At 50.3% G+C, this 13640-nt stretch overlaps 1 protein-coding gene across 4 annotated transcripts in view; it reads left to right on the top strand.

Moving 5' to 3' along the window:
- Window positions 1-13254, top strand: part of SYN2 (synapsin II) — a 169763-nt gene extending 156509 nt beyond the window's left edge. For 3 of the 4 annotated variants that reach the window (XM_024123985.3, XM_028478502.2, XM_028478503.2), the window contains exons 11-13: window positions 5601-5661; window positions 9528-9777; window positions 12355-13254. In XM_024123985.3, coding sequence (XP_023979753.1) covers window positions 5601-5661; window positions 9528-9777; window positions 12355-12490 — 447 coding nt within the window. In that variant the 3' untranslated portion in view covers window positions 12491-13254. Of the gene's footprint in view, window positions 1-5600; window positions 5662-7946; window positions 8043-9527; window positions 9778-12354 lie in introns of those variants that run through there. The other variant, XM_055080244.1, reaches the window with a different exon arrangement.
- Window positions 13255-13640: the final 386 nt, after the last annotated feature.

The following is a 13640-nucleotide window of genomic DNA, read 5'->3' as shown; positions in this document are numbered from 1 at the left end:
GCCGCTCCGCGGCACGCGGGATCCTCCCGGACCGGGGCGCGAACCCGCGTCCCCGGCATCGGCAGGCGGACTCTCGACCACTGCGCCACCAGGGAAGCCCGATATTTATTATTATTCAAATAGTAGTAATGATGCTCATATCATTACTTTACCTGGCACTTTATGACTTAAAAAGCACAGCCGTTATTTTAAGCCTCACAACCTTTACGTGAGACGGTTTGAGATGGCATTTCTGACTCTGTTTTACATATCAGCAAAGAGAATGCCAATGATTTTTCCAAGGTCGCACAGCTTATAAGCAGGAGAGCTGGATCTTCTGGTCCCCAGTTCCAAGAACGCTCTGCAGTAACCTGCACTGTGCCCTTTTGATGCTCCAGCAGAGCATACAGATGGTAAGAATGGAGAGAGCTGGCCCTTGTGCTGTGTGGGGGGAGCCCTCGCCCTCCTCCTCGTACAGCCCCGTGCTGAACCTCGCAACCTGGAGGCACCCGTGCTTCACCAGCTCTCTCCTGCTCTCCTCTCCCTGGCTTCCCTGGTCCCTAAGGCCAGTGGCCTCCGCACAGCGGGACCCGAGCCCAGGCGGCTTGGATGGGGAACAGCTGCACACTGTCCTCAAAGCCTGTGCCTGCAGGACGCCTCCCCAGGCTCTTTCTGGGCTCCAGACTCCACAGCTAAGGAGGGCTTGTCTCACACCTCACACACCTAAAGAACCGAAAAATGTCTGACGGACTGAATGGGAGCCCAGAGCCAGAAGAGCCTGTAGAGGTCGCCCGCCTGCGACTGCACGAGCCCATCCACAGCATCTCTGACGGTTTGTCCCGGCGCTGCTTAAACACTCATGCTAGGAGGCTCACTGCTACCCACACCAGCCCTTGACCTTGATCAAATTTACATTTGACTAACTTTGATCTTCTGTTCAGTCCTGGAGGCTTCCCCAGTTACCGCATTTAATCCTTAGACTTGTCTCATTTGGGAAACTGAGACTCAGAGATTAAGTAACTTGCCCAAAGTCCCATGAGGAAAGATGTCATTTCACACTTCTCACCATCCTGTCTGCTCCATGTACCCATTTTATTCCACTGGTGTCCACCTTAAAAGAGGTACCCAGAACTGATGATTACAGTGCTCTCTTGTGAGGCTTATCAGCCGAAAGAGCAGTGGACCTGTGACCTCCCCTCGCTGGGACACTGATGCACCTCCAGCTTCATCACCTTTTTGGCAGCAGCATTACAAGCTGACACCCTCTGAGCCTGTCGTCTTCCTCTAAGCCCAGGGTTGTTTGGGGGTTTTCCTTATGCTGCTCTAAGGCCATTTATTCTCCTTTTTTGTGTGCAGCTGGGCACAAGCATTGGACCTCACATTCTTACCTGTTTGAGTCAACTCAGCTTCCTGAGGGAAATGCTGCAGCTCAGTCTGGCCCTGAGTTCCTGCTGTGGGCTGGCTACAGGCCAGACTTTGGCAGTGACGCCAGAGTGGCCAGACTTCTGTGGAATGCGGCATCCCAGGCGGCTCTTGGTGACTGGAGACAGATTCCATGGTAGCCAAACCCCATAGGGAACAAGCCCCCAGCCCCAGCAGACAGAAGGCTTGTAGGCAGGGCCAGAGAGTCTCAGCCTGGCAAGGGACAGTCCTGGGGGACTCTGCTGGCTCCCATAACCCCTGGGAAGTCTTCAGTCCACAGCTCCAGGGGGCGGGAGCAGGAGAAGCTCCCTAGGCGCCAGACAGGGGTGGCCAAGGCACATTCCCAGGCTCCAGCGCAAAGGAAGTTTCTGCGAGCTCTTCCCCTGAAGCTTGTGGAAGGGAGCTTTTGGGCTCAGTTCATCCTTGGGTGTCTCGTTTGTATGTTTCTGAGGCTGAGGAGAGCCAGGACCAGGCTTCATGGTATGACTACCCCTATCAGCTCATGCTGTGAGTTTCCCCATCAGAGCTTAATCTGTGGGATTTTTAAAGTTTTTCCTGGACTCATAGCTTCTCAGAGTTGGAAGATAAACTGTAGTGTTCATCTAATCTATTTCATATTCAATAAAGGTGTATTCCCTACTGTATCTTTGTCAGGTAATTCTCTAGCCTCTGCACGAACATACCCATCTCCCAAGACAGCCTCTTGCACTGTTTTTACTATAGGAAGTTCCTTCTGTAAGTGAAAGTCTGCCTTTTGGAGCTTTTGCCCACTGGCCCTTCTTCTGCCCTTGTGCCCTATGGTCTTCCATAACCGTCTCTGAAAGTAACAATTCTCTGGGAGGAGAGCATCTTAAGCTTCTCTTGATCAATGTCTGAGGTGAATCATTGGCAGCTGTCAGTGGTACAAGGTGAGCCCCTTGGGGAGGGGACTGGCAAGTGCCCCCACTGGCTCCACAAACTGTATGAGGGGGTATTCCATTATGAGAGTGAGACCTAAGAAGCAACAAAGCTTCAGAGGAAGAGGCCTCGTCAGCATCACCATTACCATCATCTGTCGTATCTTTTGTAGCACCTGCCAGGAACAGGTACTTGTAGGTGGGTAGGTAGGTAGGTAGATAAATAGGTAACCTCGCTTTATATCATAGAAACCATTTGAAGAAAGGCAGGTGCAGGGGGGGAAATGACTTGCCCGACGTCACAAAGCTAGTAAGTGGGAGATTTAGATTTAACCCACCATCTCCCTGACCCCAAAGCCCAGATTCCTCAGTCACTCTGCTGCCCAATCTTAAAGACTTACTATTGGAGACCCAACAACAGCAATGTGTGTGTGTGTGTGTGTGTGTGTGTGTGTGTGTGTGTGTGTGTGTGTGTGTGTGTGTTGGGTGGGGTTGACACGCAGCTTGGGTAAAAAGGCAACCCTGGTATCCTGTGCGCGCATTACCAAACACCATCCTGCAGACTTCTCTTCCAGTTGGCAGCCAGGCCAAGAGAAAGAAGAGTTCACAGTGGGAAAGAACTCTGGGGACTGAAGTATCCCTACCATAACTGGATTACTCAGACTTGATGTAAGAAAAGGAAACAATTTCTGCTTCTTCGAGACTTGTTTTGACTTTCCCTTCTGCACCTAATATGCAGGCACATGTAGCAGGCCTCATGTTTAATTCTCTAACCTCAGCATTTTCAGAGCTGCTAATCAGAGTTGATATCAAATACAGTGTGGTTCAACATCTGTGGTTTAACAACGTTTTTCTCATAAAAGACTTATACTCTACTCCGTTTTGGACTTCACTGTTGTTGCATGGTCATTTGTCTAATAAGCATTTATTAAGGACCTCTTATGTGCTCAGTCCTGTGCTTGATGACATTGGTAAAATGGCGATAGTCTTAAATTTTCCAAAATATTCCCAATTTTAAGTATTTTTACCTTTTGAATAAATAGTTACCATATCAGACCATATATCCCAATTTTTCTTTGGAAAAAAATGGGTACTGTAATTGTTAGGAATTCATGAGAAGATGAAGACTCATAGCCCATGGCCTCCAGGATCTGGCAGCCTCCCTAGAAGCATCATCCCTGTCTTCAGGATAACAAGACAGTCTATTAAGTGCTATTATAGGATTTCAGAGAGGAGATCAGAATTGAAAGGGGCAATCAGAGGAGAGATTTCATGGATGAGGTAGAATTTGACTTAGACCTCCAGGATATGTTGGGTTGGATTGGTAGAAAAGGAGAAAAGGTATTTCTGGAGGGTACTTAGCATAAACATTGGAGTGGCCTAGACTAGAGAATAAACAGTGAAGGGTCAGGTAAGTTTGGAACATGAGGGAGAGAGGCTAGAAGGGCCAGTCCAGCCATGCTGAGGCAAGTTTCTGGTGTCAGCCTGAAGAATGTGGACGTCATCCTGTGGGCAATGGGGAGAGAAGGTCAAACTGCCTGGGCTCACATGCCAGGTGCCTCTCTATGAGCCTGGGCTAATTACCTGCCTTAGTTGGCCCTCAGTTTCCTTATCTAAAAATTAGGGATGTTGATACCTCGTAGAGCTGTTGTGAGGTTTGAGGGAAATACTGCATAAAATTGTCCATCATGTTAGCCAGCACTATATAGTGTTAGCTATAAATTATTTAGAGCAGTAAACTGATACTATTAGAGAAGGGGTTTAAGAGGATAATAGGTATCCAGAACATCGATTGGAGAAGAGACTAAAGATTTGAGAGACTATTCTAGTAGTCTAAAGAGGAAGTGATACAGGCCTGACCAGAGTTGGTCAAGCGGAGATGGTGAATCTTAGATGCCAAGAAGGAAAAACTGATGGGTCTTGATTGCTGACTGGATGATGTGGCTCTAGCTGGCTTATTGGGTGTGGGTGTTTCATTGCCGGGGTTCAGACCCACCCCGTGGAGCCCATGAAAGTCCTTGGAAGAAAGGAAAGGAAGTGTGGGTGTTCTTGCTGTGATCTGTGAGAGGTCGGGATTGTAGATGGAATGGGCACCCTCTGATGCAGTGGCACCAAGGACATTTCAAAGGCCCCCCTGCCTCCTCCTATCTGAAATCCTCTTGGTAGAACAGTTTTAGGCAGTGCTGTCATTTAACAGACCATAATACTGGAGAGGGTAGCACTTCTGCTCTACCGGTAGTGGAGCTGAAAACGGGCCTGAAGGCCAGATCGGAGGCCCATGGGAATGGGGAACAGTTTTAATGTGGGAGTAGGGCTGGGGGGCCTGTCACAGGGGGGAGGAGCAGTGAAAGAGGAAGTGGGGTGTGCTGAAGACACGCTGAGCCTCTCACAGCCTTGCCTCCGAATCTCCCTCTTTGACATCACCGTCTGCACACTCGGCAGCCCCCAGGCTTCATAGAGCCTTTCCCCCTTGCCAAATTCAAGCTCCAAACGCTCACTGCCTGTGCTACAAATGTTAGACAAACTGAAGTCACATGCATCTCTGATCCCGTTGGGGCATTAATCAGGATCACAGCTGGGAGGAGAGGAAGCCTGGGAGTAGAGCCATGTTGTTGGCTAAAATGCAATTATGCTGTTTGAGAGGGAAAAACAGCTTGGCCTTGAGCACTTTTACAAACATTAACATCTTACTCCTTCCCTCTGGTTAAGGAGGGTCCTGGGACACAAAAGACTGCCCCCTCCTTCAAGTCCCTCCCTGTGGGAGTTCCAGCCCAGCCCAAAGAGTGGCCCTGACCCCTGAGTCAGCCTCAGAGCTGATCCCACCCCAGAGTTAACTCCACAGGAGAAGTGAGCCAAGTCTAGGCTAGTCACCTGGTGCGGCCCCCGCTGGCACTCCAGCCTCTCTCGGGAGTTTGGTGTCGATCCTTCCTCAGGAAGCTGGGCCTGTGAGTACCAGGGGAGCTGGACCTTGGGCAGCCCCCAGAGAAGAAACCAGATGCTGTTGGAAGTCTCAAAGCTTCTAGAAAGAGTGTCTACAAGGGAGTGAAATGAAAAGAGGGTAAGGAGGTGTCAGACACTCCTGTCAGAGTGGTTCTAAGCCCCAGACTGCGTACACTTCGGCCCCGGCAATAACCCAGAGGCTGAGAATCCCTTTGAGGCGTTTCCGGAACAGCAGAAGCCCCTGGGCCAGATCCCGCTGGATCCCACCGTATCCCTCCGCAGCCTTGCCACAGAGCCACAGGGTTTCTCTTTGGAATCTGCTTGGAGTTTTGTTTGTATCTCTTTTGCATTTTTGTCTTCCAGAGTGGAACACTTAAGGATCCGGACTCGAGCAAGACCCCACCTCAGCGGCCAGCCCCCCAAGGTTGTTTACAGTATATTCTCGACTGTAATGGCATTGCAGTAGGGCCAAAACAAGTCCAAGCTTCTTAAAGCGATTGGTAGTTAAGTTTTCAAAGCAGAAGTTTTAAGCCAAAAACAAACAAGGAAAGAAAGGAAAGCGGGGAGGGGAGCAGCAGAGCCTCCCACTGGTGCCATTTCTGCGTTTTTTCGAGGCTGACGGGACTGTGTTTTTCCTCTGCAGTGTCAGCGCCTCTGTCTGGTTGTTTACCTGTTCCTGTTCCTGCTCGTAACGCTCCCTTATGTTTCTCTGTATACCTTGTGATTCCAGGGCTGTTTGTCAACAGTGTACGAAAGAGTTGTGCCTCTCCCAAGTTCAGTGTGACTAGCTTCTGGGTGGTTTGATAGTATATTTTAATTACATAATGTGAAATAGGACTGGGGGCGGGTGGACAGGGGAGAAATAAAGACCACAAAAATAAAACCCAACTCCCCTCCTTCTCCCCCCAGACTCAGATAAACCGCCCCCCACCCCCTGCTTACCTCCATGCGTGTGCTTGGGATCTTCAACGAACTGTGCTTTTTGCTTCCTTTCTGCATGACTAGGGTAAATAGGTAGAAGTTTAAGAGATTTTCGAGGTCTAATTTCCATAGCTTCATCCATTGAATCTGAAGGCATCCCTCTTTTTCTCCATTTGCTAAAATTTGGTGCATTTGAGTTTATGTGAATAGGCTGGCCGTGCCTGTAGAGCTCTTGTGTTTTTTAGTGATGACATGAAATATAAAGAATAAGCTATTTCCAGGAATATGTTCTGTATTTGACATCCCAGTGTACCCTTTGTTTTATTATTAACTAATTAGCTATGAGATTAGACAAAAAAAAAAAAAAATGGGGCCGCTGGTGTGCAATATCAAAGTGAACCTGTGAGTATTTTCCCCGTGTTCATCTTAGTCCCTCTAAGTTGTTTCTACTTTGCCGTTTCTGAATCGGCCATCTGTGCGCTTCTGTGGAACTGAGGCTGCTTCGTTTTCCCCAAAGCTTACTGTGTACAGAGATGATTCTTTAGCAATTTGGGACATAGAAGGCAGGGAGCTACTGAAAGTCTGGGAAGAATTCATCCGTTCTTCTCTTGGCCTCTCCTGAGGCATCACGACGCGGGAGCGAATCGAAACTGTCCCGTTTCCCTCGAGTGGGTACACTGCCTCCAGAACTCTGAGGTGGGCACCTGCTTTCGTTGTCAGCTGTTCCAAAAGCCCTCCAGAGTCCAGAGAATGAAGAGCTTTATCTTTCCGGAGAGGGACTGTCTCAGATTTTAGCCTGTGTGTTTGGGGCTGTGGTTCCACGGCGGTGGCTCTTAAAGAGCCCTCACCCGTTTGTCCTCTTTCCTCCGACACGCAGCTCCTGGGCAGGGATGAGGCAGCTACTGGACCAGGCCTCGGGTCAGTGCCTCACCTTGCCATGTCCTGGCCAGGCCAGGATCGGGCACCAAGTGGCCTCCTCTAGCACCATGGGCTGTGGGAGTTCACGCCAGCAGTTTGCCTTTTAGAAGAAGTGCTTTTAGCTCTACTTTTGCATCCCCTCTCACTTCTGTACTGACATGTCACCTTTCTGGATCGCCAGGTTTGAGGAATAACTGGTGTTGGTGGTGTGTAACATGATTTCTGTGTCAAGGGGCACGTGCCCTGGTTTCTGTCTTGATTGCTGGCAAATTCTGAGCTACAGGGAAATGCACTGAGTGTGAACGTTTTTGTCCGCGGTTCCTCCCTTAGACGACGTCGATGCCGATGGTAGTCGATCTGTTGTAAATATATACATATAGATGCAGTGAAGCACTTCCAGGTGGGTTGCATAAGAATCAGGTCCTTAAATACCTCCCAATCTGATGAAATGATAGAAAGGAATAAAGAAACATTTCCCAGAATGGAGGAATACATTTTATTTTTTTAATTTATTTTTGTCCAAGCGGTAAGCTGACGGTGGTGTTGCTTCTTTGCATGTGATCATTGTGAACATTCAGGTGCTTTTCATGTGACATTTGTGAGCCACAAATACAAAGTTGCTGTTTGAATTTAGTCAGGCTCCAGGGTGGTGTCCGCCCCGGTCTGTCAGGTGAGGGAGAAAGAGACTAGGGCTCCCTCCCAGTGCCAAACACAAGCAGACAGCACACCCTGACTGTCCTGTGCCCTCAGGCAGCATGCTAAGGACAACTCTGTGGCCTGGGGCATCCGTGTCACAGTATAGGATTGCCGTTCAGGTGTTTTGTACCCATTTCTTTTCTGATGTTGTCGCCTTTTTTTGTACCAATCCAGCTGGGAGAACCTCAGCCAATGCTGGAAGTGTGATTGAAGTACCTCTCTTTTGTGACTCTTGTACAGCTTAATGTGCAATAAAGGAAAAGTTATATCTGTCTTCAGTGTTAAGTTGTAAAGTTTCTGTCTATTCAAGCATCTCTGTACAGTTGGGAAAGCACTCAGGTTTCTGGGACAAGAGGCTGAGCTATCAACCTGCAGTCCTTTACAAGAAAATGCTGATACAAACGATGTCAAACTTTGGAAAAGGCAAAAACTGGTTAATATGAAATGCTCTGCTACTCTGTCATCTTCACTAGTTATCTGATTTGAACTTAGAACTTCTTCAACATGCAAAATTTCATTAATTTACTTATTTACTTATTTATGTGTAACTCACCCTGGTATTAATTGGTCATTGATGATAAAGTGGAGTCCATGCCGTATAGAGGGGAAACTGTCTTACAATCATGGATGTACTGTGGTATAGACATACAGTTCTACCTCTCCAGAGGGTACAGGTGTCCTGTGTTTCTAGAAAACTAAGTTACAGTACAACTCTTAGCCGTCGTTGAGTTTCTGTAAGCCCTCTCCTTCCAGTGGGCACGTTAACGTGCACTCTGGGATTGAGACTGAGAAATGAGATCTCCAGGTCACCAGATGGTTTTCTGTCTCATGCTGGGAGAAGGGGATCCTGGTCCTTTTGGGGGGGGGCCCCTTCTTTGCCAAATGGTGCTCACAACATCTCCAGGGAGAGAATGGGACTTGGAATTCTGGAGAATTTCACCACATACACCTGGGAGGGACTCGAGCCCCCGAGGATGGTACTAAGAGGCAACTGGACGTGAAAGGTCCTAGTCATGGGCATGAGTTAATGCTGAAAGGAAGCCCTGCTGGGGGTGCAGCAATCAGACATGCAGGCCTGGAGTGGGACAGACTAAGGCCAACTCCAGAAAAACAATGTAAGTCAGTGATCATCGATGATCATAAGGCACAGAGTACTTTTTGAAGAACTTTCTTGTCCATTGTCATCTTTGAAACGCTACTCTCTTGAAAGATAACTAAGACTAGGTCTTAATTTTTAACAGTTTTATGGTTGTAAACACCGAGGTCCAGAGAAGTCTGCTGACTCGCTCAGGGAGTTGCTGATAGACTGTGTCTTGGGTTTTCTGACCCCCAGACCAGGGCTCTTCCCACTGCCCTGCACCGTGTCTGCCGTGTGGAACTTGAGACCTCCTAGTACACCGTGGGCCAGGTTGGCCTGTACCTGAGGAACCTCTGGGGGACAGGGGTGGTCCCTGTGGTCTGGGGGCCTTCCGTAAGAGAGCTCACCTCTGATGGGGGCCACTCATCCCATGGCTTCTTCCCCGTGCTCCTACCTCTGTTGTGACTGAGTCGCTGTGAGTCTGAGGAGGAGCATGTAGCGGCGACGTCTGAGGGTAACCAGGGACCCGCTCTGGAGCCCTTCAGAGCCTCGGGTGGCTTCTTGTCATAGAGCTTATCCTTTGGTAATTAAATAGCCACACCCTTTGAGACATAGATTCTAATAAGGAAACCCTCTGATACGGTTAAATTATGAAGTTTTTCTTGTACTGAACCTAGGGGGCCCTGGGCAACCCCAAGGAATGCAACCCCCAGGCAAGGTGCTGCGTCCACGCCGGCTCCCCCCTGGACCGTCACTGCCACCTTCCTCTTCTTCCTCCTCCTCCTCTTCTTCCTCCTTCTCGGCTCTTCAGCGGCCGGGCGGCCCCACCACCCACGGAGATGCACCCTCCAGCAGCAGCTCCCTGGCCGAGGTCCAGCCACCCCCGGCTGCTCCACCACAGAAGCCCCAGCCTCACCCACAGCTCAAGTAAGAGACGACTCAGCAGCTCCTTCCCCTCCCCTCTTCCTGCCCCTCCTCTCAGGCCTTGGGCTCCAGAGCTGCTAGGAAGCACCTTCAATCAGACCTCCTCCTAAAGATATTTTTGTGGGGTTTTGGGGGGGTTTGGGTTTTGGTGGGTTTTTTTGTGGGGGCATGGTTGGGTTGACTGGGGAGGGCAAGAAAGAGGGAAGTGAAAGTCTTAAGGTCTAGCTAGAAGCTCAAACCCTCCCCTTTCTTCCTGGGGAGTGGCAATAAAGCACTTACTACCCCCTCTCCCATTCTTGTACGAGCTTAGGGTTTGGGTTGTTTTTTTTTTTTTGAATCCTCTCTCCCACTCTTTTTTCCATTCCTTTTCTCTGTGTATATGTGTCTTTCTCTTTCTAAAAAAAAAAAAAAAGAAAAAGAAAAAAGAAAAAAAATTTTATTCTCTTTTCTGACTCACAGTTTAGGGTGTGCCAATCAGCAAGGCTGCCCAGAAGGAAAAGGGGGAAGTAGTTAAATCCATTTCAACTTTTTACCTTCAGCTTTGTCAGAAGGAGGTTGGTTTCTGGTGTGGTCATCAGAGTGGAGGCCCATATAGAGACCCTGAGGGACTCCATCCTCTTGGGTTCGCTCATTCCCAACAGTAACCCTGGAGACCCCTGTCACACTCTCCTGCTTCAGAGGACAGAACTGAGGGCCCCTAGAAAACAGTATAGCTGCACTTGGTAGGGACAGCACCTGGGTGCTCAGCTCCACCCTCCCCCAGAACGAGAGACGGCTCTCTTCAAGGTCCCCAACTGCAGACCTCTGTCATGACTGTCAGCACAGACGGCCACAGCCTGAGGGATTGGAAGCGTTCCGTGAGTGCCTCTCAGCAAAGAGATGAAACTCTCAGGGGCCGAGAACAGGGAGCTGTCGAGTTTGGGGCTCAGATGAGCCCCTCAGAGATCATCTCTAGTCACTGCACAGATGAGAAAACACTGCTGAGAGAGATCTGATTTTGTCAAAGCCCTGCTGCTAGTTAGCGGCAGAGCCAGGATGAGGGCTCAGGCGGTCCGGATGACCGCTTTCTCTGGGTCTTCCAGTCCTGTATGACGGGAGGGCCGTCCCCCGGCCTTGCTCCGCGGCTCTGGCCAAGGGTACATTTCATGTCTCGCCTGCCTCACAACCTCCCCTCAACCCAGTCGTTTTCTGCAGCTGACTTTTTAATCTCGCCTACCTTCTCGTGAGCCAACTCTGGCCCCAGTGTGAGGGCAGATCTGTGGGCTGTCACTGCCTCTGGGCTGAAGCTGTTGAATCGAGCCAGCCTCTGATGACAAGCGGGAGGCTTGTACCTGAGTGCCCTCGGCCTGTGCGTGCCGAGGAGTCGCCGCTCCCAGAGACCAGCGTGTTGGGGCTCATCCCAGGCCCAGGGAAAGGCAGGGCACCTGTTCAGCCACTGCGGGAGAAGAGACAGGCTCGTGCCCCTGCAGAAGGGAGTTTCTGGGGCTGTGTCCGAGTTCAGGGGAGGGCTGGGAGCGCTGAGATACCGGGAGAGGAGTTCTGGAGCCAGGAAGCAGCAGGAAGGAGACAAACAGAAGCCAAGAAGGAGAGACGACGGCCGTGGAGACGCCAGACCACGTGTCCTCTCCTGCAGTGTTGGGCCTGGCCTCCCCTCCACCCTCTTGCCTTCACAGTTTTTCTCTCTGACTCACTAGTGTCTCAAGGGAAAAATTGGTCCCTAAAATGTGTGCAGTTTGGGTTTTTTCATTAGAAAACTAGCCAGTAACCTTGTGTAGGCCTGATGTGTATCTCTGTTGCCCCTGGACACCCTGAAACTCACAGACCTCATATTAGGCTCCTGTGAGGAAGGCTGCGAGGGCGATTATGCCCATTGTAAGGATGGTAAATAGCGTTGTTAGAGTTCGTGCCAAGTCAAAAGGTTCTTTTGGAATCAGAGAAAAAAGCGAAAAAGAAAGAGCTGAAAAGAAAGGCCTAGAGATCATTTTACCAGACATCTGCATAACACAATTAAGAAACCAAACAAGAAACCGAGTCTCAGAGAGGCACGTGGCTTCCTAAGGTCAAGAGTGAGTGAGAGGCGGGACCAAGACTTTGACCCAGGTCTTCTGATGCTGGCTCCACTACTGGACAGTTGATGAGAAAGAGAGCACAAGAGTCCACCGGCCCCTGGTTGCTACATTTCATCCAAGGGGAAGGGTGTGAGATTCCTGGATTCGGTCTTACCCAGTTGGGGCTCTGAAATTTAGCCTGTGGGCCCTTTAGCATTAAGTGAAAGAAAGAGCCTTGAGCCACCCCTTCTTCCTCTTTCCCTTCTCCTTCCTTCTCGTCTCTCTTTCCCCCTTCTCCCTCTCTCCCTCGCTGCCTCCATCCTTTCCTGTTTGAGCAGCACTGCAGGTAAAGAAAAGAGCACAGGGACCTCCCGGGGGCCTGCTAGCATGCCCCGTGCTGGCTTTCTCCTCTGTCACCCAGTCTCCCTGGGGTGGGAGTGGGCGTTCCGGTCGTGTCTCCTCGTGTCACCGTCCTTCCCTGCCTCACTGGGAACACCACCCTCTCACGTTCTCTCTGGTTTTTATCTTCAAGCAAGTCGCAGTCCCTGACAAATGCCTTCAGCTTCTCTGAGTCCTCCTTCTTCCGGTCTTCAGCCATTGAGGATGAAGCCAAGGCAGAGAGCATCCGGAGCTTGAGGAAGTCCTTTGCCAGCCTCTTTTCAGATTAGCTCTGCAGACACACAGGGGCACCCAGCCCAACTGGGAAAGGCGTCCAAGACATTTGCCAACAACAGTCAGCCACACTCGGTGGTGATGTCCCATGACCTTAACGTGTGTGGCCCCCTCCTCTGCTCTGTTGCGTTCAGTGCTGTGGTGCAGCTCAGAAAGGACCAGGTGAAGGTCTCAGAGCAGGCGCCTACCCAGCGAGGGGCACCTGACGTCAGAGAGGATAGAGCTGCTTTCCTGTAGTCGTGAGAGCTTCCTCTGAGATCCTCGTTCGCTGTGACTTTAGTGGCCTTATTGTGATAGCACCATCATGTCTTATTCTTTCTTTGAAACCAGGATTCCCTTCACTGAGGACACCTGGTTGCTTAACCGAGCTCAGATGCAGTGCTAAGCATGCCCCCCTGTAGTCAGTGCTACCTGTTTGGGGAGAATATACTTACCCCAAAATAACTCTCGGCTCTAAGTGTTAGGGACTCACCCACACCTGGATCCCTTGTCACACCTGTTTAGCTGTTGAAAACACACCTGCCCAGCACACAAGATTCCTCGATTGCTGTGGTAGTGAAGCACCTGTAGTCTGCTGACCGGAGAGATCAAGGACCTACAGTCCCCCTGCCGCCTCCGGCGCCGTTCTCCCGTGTGGGGCGCAGTGATCTTGAGCTCCTCCGAAACTGTGCTGTAGAGAATGCATGCCAGTATGCCAAGTTTTGTGTTCCTCTCCAAATAAATGTTAAGACCTTTGGTGTAATAAAAGCAGCAGCATTAACCAGCATTTGATTCAGCCATGAGGTCTCCCCTAGGCCCCCCTTTTGACTGAGAGAGTGTACGTGAGGCACGCGCGTGTGTGTGCGCGTGAGTATAGGGAAGGGAAAGACCCAGGAGGGTGAAGCTGTTTGTGTCAGTGTGTGTGTGACTGTCTTTGCAAGTGGTTGAGAATACGGCTGTCCTTTAGATGCCCCCCAGGCTGTGCTTCCTGACACCTCCCCCCTAACTCAGCAGTTCTACCAGTTGTACTGAATGTGGAGCCTTTCTAATGAGCATAGCATCCTTGCTTCCGTAGTGGCCCATTTGGAGCTACTTGTCTGGCCCATCAGTCTCCTCAGCTAAAACCCACGCGGAGGTGCCAATGAGGCAGGATGGGCCTGCTCTCAT

The sequence above is a fragment of the Physeter macrocephalus genome, chromosome 18, assembly GCF_002837175.3.
Source record: "Physeter macrocephalus isolate SW-GA chromosome 18, ASM283717v5, whole genome shotgun sequence".
In the NCBI taxonomy this organism is placed as follows: Eukaryota; Metazoa; Chordata; class Mammalia; order Artiodactyla; family Physeteridae; genus Physeter; species Physeter macrocephalus.
This window is presented reverse-complemented; position numbering and strand designations above follow the sequence as displayed.